The sequence below is a fragment of the Astyanax mexicanus genome, chromosome 24, assembly GCF_023375975.1.
Source record: "Astyanax mexicanus isolate ESR-SI-001 chromosome 24, AstMex3_surface, whole genome shotgun sequence".
NCBI lineage: Eukaryota > Metazoa > Chordata > Actinopteri > Characiformes > Acestrorhamphidae > Astyanax > Astyanax mexicanus.
The window spans coordinates 25,765,302-25,775,193 of record NC_064431.1 but is presented as its reverse complement, the minus strand read 5'-3'; the positions used below and the strand labels follow the sequence as shown (position 1 = coordinate 25,775,193).

The following is a 9,892-nucleotide window of genomic DNA, read 5'->3' as shown; positions in this document are numbered from 1 at the left end:
AATCCTATAAAGAAATCCATTATTTAAAAAAAATAACTATACATATTTTATGTGATAAGCATTACAAAATAAAAGACAAGTTACTCTATATTTCCACCTTTTAACAAATGTATTCATCTGCTTTAGTTCCCAGCATCCACTGTTGACACAGATGTGCAATTGCACATACACACAAAGCCTGCCTATTCACTGCACAGAAGCATTGCCAAAAGAATAGAACTCTCTAAAACAAATAATAAAAATGAACCTATTATTACCATGACTAATGGGAGTTGTAGGGCAGGTAGAGGGGTATTAATCCCCCCAGCATGACGATGTGGAGCAGTGGAACTGTATTCTCTGGAATGATGGTTGGTGCTCCATTCAGTACTTAGGAATATTTTGGGGACTGGTGGGGGTTGATGAGGTAAAGGAGGGTGGTGACCTCACTAATGCTTGACTTGTCATTCAAATCAAACCCTCACAGCAAAGCAAGAGAGTTACCACAACAAAATAGAATAAACTCTTTTTTATTTCCATTGATTTCACAAGAAATTATAAATATATGTGTCTAAATGCTTTTGTCCACAGAGTGTATTTTTTCAGAGTACAAACATAAACCAATCAAATCTCAAATCCACACATGTTTAACTAATAGGAATGAGAAGTTTGAATTGGTACTACTGATACTAGTGCACCACCTTGTGGAGACAGTCATAAAGTCAATCAGTTGAGCCTACAAATATAAAGCATAGCTAAATGATCAAATTTACACTAAATAATATTGGAAAAGCATGGTGCATTAAAGTGTTTCACACTTCATAACCTTGTATCTCCAAAATGGCATTTACAGGAGAAGGAAAAATCATTAACTTTCAATAAAAGTGAATGTAAAAAGATTTTGGAGCATTTCTGTTGGCCAATTCATCTTGAAATGGTGATACAATGTTAAAACTGCCAGATTTATATTATGTCAAAAAGTAAACATGTCAAAAATGGAGATTCAAGGTTTTTGCATCTCAGATTTTACAAATAATTGAAAATACTTATGTATGAGAGTTTTCATTCACAAGATTGGAAAACAACAAATCTGATGTAATACCAATCATTTCAGCAAATAAAATAATGAATACTGTAATAATACAAATAAATTATGGTTTTAAAGAATTTAAAAAATGCCACTGTTGATGAATTGCCAATATTAAGTTCAGCAATTCAAATTTTATAATGCATATTGCATTTCTTCTATTTCTATTTCTTCTTAATATAAGAAACAAAGCTTGATAAGTTTAGTGTGCAAATGTGTGCCAAAAGTGATGGGATAACAGTTTGTATATTAAATATTATACAACAGTTGGTTCAATCCTGCAATGTGATTGGCTGAGAGGTGTTTTGTGAGTGCCGTTTCTCCACCACGTACAGGTAACCTAGCAATGACTCAGCGCTTACATGCCAAACAGCACAGCTACAAACAGAGCAGCAATGGAGCTATTTTAACTGAGGCCTATTACACGCACTCCCTCTGGTGTATTTTTGCTTAAATATATACCTGTCGTGTAAGTTGTGAGGTGTTCTCTTGTGAGTGAAGCTGAACACTTGCCAGCATACTCATGATAAAGTAACATACATCATCAGAGTTTGAGTGAGGCCTGATAGCGGGTGGATGGGACAGAAAGATTCCATTTCCAAAGATTTGTGGGCATTTAACATTCCTGAATCCACAGTCGGATGTATGTACCGGAAACATGTCTTAGAAGGCCAATAAAACAACCCACAGAGGACAGCACCTGCAGTGAGTGGCAATGACTGTGACCTGTTAGTGCTACTAACTATCCTAGAAATAGTTCTGCTGCCCATTCACATCCTCCCACTGTTTAATAATCAAGCTAGGTGTCAGACCGCATTTTATTTATAAATTTCATATAAATAAATCACACACAGGAATTATTTGGAAGTGTGTTACTCACAACACTAACCAAAGTGGAAGGAAATTAGCACACCCACACACACTCACACACAGCCCATATGGACATCCCCTCTCAGACCGCCCAGGCTGCGGATGCTGCTAATGATCCTAGGCTGTGGTGGCCGTGAGATTTCTTAATTTTGAGGAGTAATTTAAAACTTTAGGTGTGTAACATACTCTGACATAAACACAAATTGTACGCTATGCCTCTCCAAACTACATGTGCTTTATATGTAAGCAGGGTGAGCAGATAAGCCTCCACCCACTGGACCAGGCCAGTGGAGTATAGGCATTATAGGCAATGTCCAATGACAGATTTTGGTTTGGGCCGCGGAGGCTTCCCCTTGTCCCTTGCAGGTGAGGAGTCTTGCCGGGTACCTCTGTGTCCATAACATCCTTGTCCCGCTTCAGTTACAGGTGCTGGACCCTTTCCCAGTAAGTAGTTCTCCCATTCTGGAAGCTTCTGCTCCACAGATGCCCAATAACGGGTCTGCGGATAAAAAGGATAAAAAAAGGAATCTCCTAAAATCAAAATAACAAAAGGCAAATTATACTATATGTCCAAATGTGTCTAATACAAGGTGTAGGCTAGATTTGTATCAAAGTTTCTGAAGGAACCAATTTTGACCTGGGAACACATTTTTTTTATATCTACATTTTTTTTTGTATAATACTAAACTTGGGTGTTATGTAAAGCATTGAGCAACGTTTAAATAGCAGAAACATGGTAAACCACTCCTTAAAAATGAACCAAAGTGCACTTTTCAGACCTCTGTGAGAGCTGTATGGGTAGGGTCCTAATGTTCTATATAAATGGATATATATTTTTTTACATTCCTATGCTGCCATACACAGCCTAGAAATGAAGATGATGTTCAGTCCTCTGGCTGGCTTTTTAGCCTTTTTAATTTTAGATGGTTGCTAAGTGTCAGCTTCCCTGCCTGCTCAGACTCAAAGAGAGGGCGGAGCTATGTTAGCTTTGTGATAGGTTCACCCAGTTTTGGACCTGCCTATTCTACATCTAGAGGAAAGTAAAAGTGGTAAAATACAGAAGAGATTTAATAGACCCAATTAAGAGAAAACTTTAGCATCACAGGAGCTTTAAAAATCACACTAGTCTGTGTCTAGAAAAATGTCCTGGGTTACTATGCATGTGTGAAAGGGCCACCCTCTGCACTGTTCTTAATATGAGACAACTAGCAAGGCAGTGTACCTGGAGGTTAATGACATCTGGATGTAGGAGTGGTCGCGTCTGGAGACAGTTTTCTAGTTTTTGAAAATCCTGAAATGCAAAAAAAAAAAAAAAAAAAAAAAAAAACTGTTTTAAATGGATCCAACATATTTAAACAAGCTGTTCTATTATTGAACTTCACGTACAGTTGTATCACTTTCTGAGATTGAATTATATTTCAGAAAAGAAACCCACAAAGTACTCCACATAAAAACAAATGCTTTAAATAACCAAAACTTTCCCCATTTTATACAGTGTTTTCATGACTTTTTTTTTTTTTTTTAACGGTCTTTAAATTTCCAGGCTTTCCACATATTCTGAGACAAGTGGGAACCCTGCAATCATTGGAAACGTTAGGAAACGCATGATAAAAGTACTTAAGCTTAAAATATAAAATAATCGTTTTTTATTTTAACTTTTTCCCTTTTACACTGGGTTGGTGGATAGCATGTTCACCTCTCAGTGCTGAGGTCCTGGGTGAAATATTCATGCTGTCCCTGTTTCTGCGTGGGTTTCCCCCCACAGTCCAAAAACATGTTATTTGGACAAATTACTCTAATTGCCCTGTTGTGAATTGTAAGCATGTGTGTGGGTGTAAGTACTAAGGATTCACCCTGTTTTTTGTTTGAGATTATGCTGTTTGTGATTGGCTGACTTGTAATAGCACCTTAAAAGGATCGATACAAGTGTAACTTAATTTACTACGTAAATATATGCTACGTTCATATTACCAGGCTGAAGAGACTTAAATCAGATTTTTTGCACAAACAGAAACTGGAGTATAAAGCCATTTTGTATTTTCTATTTTAACACAGAAGCCCAGTGTTAACTACATAGCATAAATATGTTAATTATGTGTTAATTCTTATAAGTATGTGAAAATGCCAATATAAATCCAATTTCTCTCTGGGAATTCTCACTTTAAATTGATGAACTATAAAAATCTCCTGAAATTATCTGCCCTGTTGGCTACGTTTGCTGCCAAGACTTGGCTTACAACAGCGTTCAGTGTTTCCTCTTAGTCCTGTGGAGGTCTTTCCTAACACAGCTGAATCAGCTCAGCAGCTAATTATCAAGCCCTTCAAGAGCGAATCAAGTGTGTTATAGCAGGGAAATCTGCAACCTGTGCAGTGAAAGAAGTCTTTATGCAGAAACAAAATATTTAGGGTTATAAAGAGAGCCAGCGTTTATACTGAAGCGGGCTTGTTTTTTGCCTACATCATTACATTGCATGACTGTAGGTATTGTTACCACCGGCTTTTGATATGAGTAAATAGACACATACCTCCAATATTTTCATGTTTCTTTCATGTGCAGCTTGAGATGCCATGGCCTGCTGCTTTTTCTTGGCCTTCTGCTGTTCATAACAAATCTCCATCTGTTGCAGTAAAACAGCTCTCCTCCCCAAACTGCAGGACAAGAATGCCACAAAACAGTTAGAAGGTGATATGAATAAAATCTGGTTTGGCTAAAAATACATGAAAAAAAAAAGAAACTGAGGGCAAAACAAACATAATTTCCTGCACAATTAAAAAATGTACAATTAGATGTTCGCTTCCTTGAGAGAATAATTGTGACAAAAATTAGCAACTTTAACTATAATATAATCAATCTGTCTAAGAGGCATGCACAATATATAATTTTAGCATTTTCACTACGCAAAATGCAGAATGTACATGGTCACTAAAGTTCAATTAAAGCATGCATGTCAGTCTTCAACTTGTTGAAATAGGAAATATCCCACAGTTATCAATTTCCATGATGAGGTACATTTTGACATGTTGGACCACTGACTTGAATATATCCCAAAATGATACACAATATATCACAAAATATATCACAAAAAAATCATTTTTTTTTAACATTGTGCTGACACAGCATCCTGACAGTGTTAGATTATTTAGGTTTGGGGCATATATCCACCATATTTAGCACTGTATAAAATTTACTTCTAAATCTGTACACTTGCATAAAACCATGTAAACAAACAAAATAAACAAACAGAATAATCTGTCAATTGACCCTCTTAACAGGCCTTGGCCTGTATACAGGTAACAAGTGTTGGTAATACAAAACTCTTTTCTCTGCAGTAAAATTTTCATTATTACTTTTATTTATTAGATTTTATCAGCTGCAGAGTTACTTCAATATTTAATATAAATAATACTTCATTACAATTACAATTTTAGTAACATTTCTTATCAAAGAAGAAATCTTTTTATGTAATGCTTTGCCCATAGCAAAATTAAGAGCAAGTTTCAAAGTTGTGTTATGTTATGTTATATCAGAAATTTAACCTAAAATATTTACAGTCATGTACCCACTGTGGTGTAAATTGGACACTTGCAATGGAACAAGTCAAGCAAGTCATTGCATAAAGTGTTCTGTCTCTCACCTCCCTTACAACCATACAAAATATAACCAACTGTTTGAGTTAATCCAATAGTCTAATTCTAGGGTGTCCTTGTTCTTAGAACAAACATAAGGAATATGTCTGGAACAGAGAAGTGAATTTAATGATCACGCAAGATGCTGCAAATTGGAGGAAGCATCTTAAAAAAAACTTAATGCTGTCATACATACAAACCAGTTTTAATTGAAATATTTTTGTTATTTTTAATTGGGTTAACAGTTTTAATTTCCCACCACACTACAATAGACAACATAATAAAACATGATTGAGCTGCTTGCTGAATTTGTCTGATTCGATTCGATTCAGAAAAGAGGTAAATGCAAGTTAAGAATGTCTACCTAGGGGTGGGCAATATTATATCATATACAATATATCGTGACACAGAAATATCACGATATTAAAAATCCATATTGTGATAATAGGGCTGCTCAGTCTTAAAAGTAGTCTATTATTTACTGTGAAGCTTTAGGTGAATTTATTGTATAATTGTTTTGCACTAAATATTCTGCAATATTTTTTGCTGCATTATATTATTTTATGCTATATTATTTAGTTTGCCACATTATGATTATTCTGTTATACTATTATACTATATTTCTGAAATGAATGAATTATTTTAGTTTTCCTATATCGCCAAGTATATCGTTATCGAAAAAATACCCTGAAATATTGTGATATTATTTTAGAGCAATATCGCCCACCCCTATGTCTACCTACACTTAAATATTCACCAAAGCATTAATACGTGTATTTAAGTGTGGTTTTAGGCTACTCTACTCAACTCAAGTCTATTAAAAGCTAATTAACCTAGTTATGTGCCACCACTGGATCCACAGGAAAAACTGTGCACTTTTACAAGCGCAGGACTTACATTTCCTCGTGTTTCTTGCTGAGTTCAACCTCTTCATTTAGATTAGAGGCCATTTAGACGTCGGTAAATATTGAATACAATTATTTAGCTAGGCTAGTTAGCTATTTAGCTAGGTTAACTAACTTACATAGCTAACAAGTTAGCGTTAGCTTATTAGCTTTTTAAACATAGCTTAACAAAAACACTCCAGAGCCTAAATGTAGCGGTGTCTGCGTCCGCCTGGCTCTGCAAGTAATGAATTCACAGCTGGGCTGCTAAAAAAACTGAATTAGCCACAAATTTCATTAAAAAATACGGGTTATCGCAGAGAAACTCACAACTCAAACTGACTAACTAGCCGAGTAAATCTACAGCAGCTGCTGCAAGCCTCGCCGTGTCCATGGCTACACAAATCCAGCGCGCTGATTGGCTCACAGCGGATCAGCTGGTAAAGCTACACAGGAAGTAGGGAGGGTTCTCCATCTGCTGGAAATTAAAGGGAATTACAAGTTAAGTTTTATAATTTTATCTATTTTTCATATTTTTTCCATCTTAACTGTGTTTTATTCACTGTAAACAACAATCAACAATCAACATTTGTACAAACTGGACAGGTTAGTTAATATCCATGAGTTAAAATAAATATATTAAAAGCAACAATGTGTATCCAGCCCAATAGGCTAAATAGGCTGAAGTCTACACAGGATGTCACATTAAGACAAAGCATGTTTCTTAAAATACCACAGACCTACGGAATAATGTGGAATAATATGGCTATACATAATTAATAATACCCATATATTAAGGATCTTTAGTACTTTTTTTATTTCCTGTCTTCTTCAGTGAGTCACTGCCCATTTTCAGCAGCAGAGGGCAGAATAAGCTTAAAACCAGAGTGTAGATTTTGTCTGCACTGTCAACCAACGCACTGGCAAAAGTGTAGGATAATTAAAGTAGGATAATTAATAAAAAAAAAAAAAAAATGAAAATAAGAACAAAATATATTTATCTATTTGTTATTTTCTACTTAATGCAGCCATTGCTTTTATTACATCAACAGATGCTCTTATTAAGAAATATTACTTTAAGAAATATATTAATATTTTATATTGATAGGTATATATTTGAGTAAAATTAACATGGTTAATTCTATCAAATTTCAAATCAAAATATTGTCATTTATAGCATTTATTTGCAGAAAAGGAGAAATGGCTTAAATAACAAAAAAGATGCAGAGCTTTCAGACCTCAAATAATGCAAAGAAAAAAGTTCATATCGATAAAGTTTTAAGAGTTCAGAAATCAATATTTGGGTTGAAAAACCCTGGTCACAGTTTTCATGCATCTTGGCATGTTCTCCACCACCAGTCTTACACACTGCTTTTGGAGAGAGAGAGGGAGAAGTTTGGACACACCTGCTTATGTAATATTTTTCTTTATTTCTTTGTTTTATTTATTTTCTACATTGTATACCAATTATATTTAAAGACATAAATCAATTAAGGGACACATATAAAATTATGTAGCAAACAAAAATGGCGTGAATTGGGATGATCTGAAGCTTCACAGCGTGAAGAAAAAGCAGCAAATATTGTTCAGCACCTCCAGGAACTCCTTCAAGACGCTGAGAAAACTATTCCAGGAGACTCTCCCTCATCAAGACACTGAGATTAAAATACAGAGTTGTCCTTACAGATAAATGAGATACTTGAAAGAATCCAAAGTAAAAAACATATTCTTTTTTGTTTACTAAATAATTCAGCATGTGATCCTGTATAGCTTCAATATAGTCTTCAATATTAAATTGATCTTCAATTTAAATCATAAAAAGAAAGAAAACACTCAAATGAAAGAGAACAGGTGTGTTCCTCTCTCTCTCTCTCTCTCTCTCTCTCTCTCTCTCTCTCTCTCTCTTTCTCTCTCTCTCTCTCTCTCTCTCTCTCTCTCTCTCTCAGTAGATCATGCAGAATGTTGTACACAGTGCTGTGTTTTTGCCGTTCAGGTGCATACCTGTCAAGTTTTGGACTTAAAAATAAGGGATTTTTTCCGCCGCCCCAACAGCCCAAACGAGGGAACAAAAAAAAAAAAAAAAAAAAAAAAAATATATATATATATATATATATATATATATATATATATATATATATATATATATATATATATATATATATATATATATATTTTTTTTTTTTTTTTAATAGATTTAAAATTGAAATTGAAGGGTGCACAAATTTACAAAATTCTAACAAACCCTAAAACTAGCCCTGAACTAATAGAGTTTGGAAATGATAGTTATTGGCTGATCAGGCACATCAGGGCAGGGCATTATATATATATATATGTAGATTTTTCTCAAACCCTGAATATCTATCTAGCTAATTCTAAAGTTAAGCTAACTGAGTCACAAGCTGTATTTTATTAAACACACAGTGGGTTTAATTTATGTTTTGATTCAGAGAAGAGTCTTTTTAACCAGCTATCAGAAACAATCTCATCACAGTTTACATGGTTAATTACCTTTCTTTTAGAAAAATCTCCGTATATCCAGATTAGTTTTAACGACAGCTGCTCCGACTAGCTGCCTGAACTCACAGCGAGGGGAGGGGCGGGGCTTCCCGCACACTAAACTGCGCTCCGCAAAACCAGCTAGCTGATTGGCTGTTTCTCCTGAAAGGCGGGACTTTCTCCTTGAACCGGCACCACGATTGGTTAAGAGACACACAGCGGTCAGTGCATTGTCGCCTGTGGCCTATATATTTTTTTATTTAGTATAATACGGGAAATTTACGGGAAAATACTAATACGGGAGGACGGCGGGAAAGAGGAGTAAAATACGGTAGTTTCCCGGCCAAAACGGGAGACTTGACAGGTATGTTCAGGTGTGTTATCTTTCATCACACTGCAACTCAGTGCTGTGCTACAGAAAGACCACTGGGGCCATCATGAGATCTGCCTCAGAGTGTCCCTCTCCATCAGTCTGTGTAGCAGTGAGCTTTCAGACATCTGCACACACACACACAAACACACACACACACACACTTACAAAAACACACATGCCTCAACTCAAAATCACACGATTTTCAATTGAACATACACACATACACTCTTGTGACCTTTGGTCCATTATTGTAACCCAGAACAGCATATTTATAACAGCATAGTTATAACCACGTTCAGAAAAACCTGCATTGCATTATTATTAGTTCTCCATAAATGTGCCTCATCTGTAAAAAAAAATATATGAGTATAACAATATTTTTGAATCATCTGAGACCAATATTACAATATTACCCAGAGAAAGTGCTGAGAGAGCGAGTGAGCGGGAGAGAAAGAGTGAAAGAGAGAGAGGGAAGTGATTGATTATTCTCTACCGTCTTTGTGATTTGATTAAAGTGTGTATGATTTATCAGCTGGCAGCATTGTTATGCTTTGTACAGTACCTCTGTATGTGGAT

The 9,892-nt window shown here is 35.4% G+C and overlaps 1 protein-coding gene across 1 annotated transcript; it reads right to left on the bottom strand.

Moving 5' to 3' along the window:
• Nucleotides 1-493: 493 nt before the first annotated feature.
• On the bottom strand, nt 494-6,844 carry c24h3orf14 (chromosome 24 C3orf14 homolog). The gene is made up of 4 exons (XM_007228714.4): nt 6,461-6,844; nt 4,462-4,585; nt 3,159-3,227; nt 494-2,435 (listed from the first exon to the last, which is right to left on the bottom strand). The coding sequence occupies exons 1-4, from the start codon at nt 6,511-6,513 to the stop codon at nt 2,238-2,240; spliced, it is 444 nt and encodes a 147-aa protein (XP_007228776.1). The 5' UTR covers nt 6,514-6,844; the 3' UTR covers nt 494-2,237.
• Between the last annotated feature and the right edge of the window lie 3,048 nt (nt 6,845-9,892).

Excerpts from the sequence above, each read along its gene's own strand:
- c24h3orf14 (XM_007228714.4), bottom strand. The coding sequence starts at position 6,513 with ATGGCCTCTAATCTAAATGAAGAGGTTGAACTCAGCAAGAAACACGAG. Across the intron at positions 3,228-4,461 it reads GAAACATGAAAATATTGGAG|GATTTTCAAAAACTAGAAAA; the intron begins GTATGTGTCTAT and ends TTTGCATTTCAG. Across the intron at positions 2,436-3,158 it reads CAGATGTCATTAACCTCCAG|ACCCGTTATTGGGCATCTGT; the intron begins GTACACTGCCTT and ends TTTTATCCGCAG.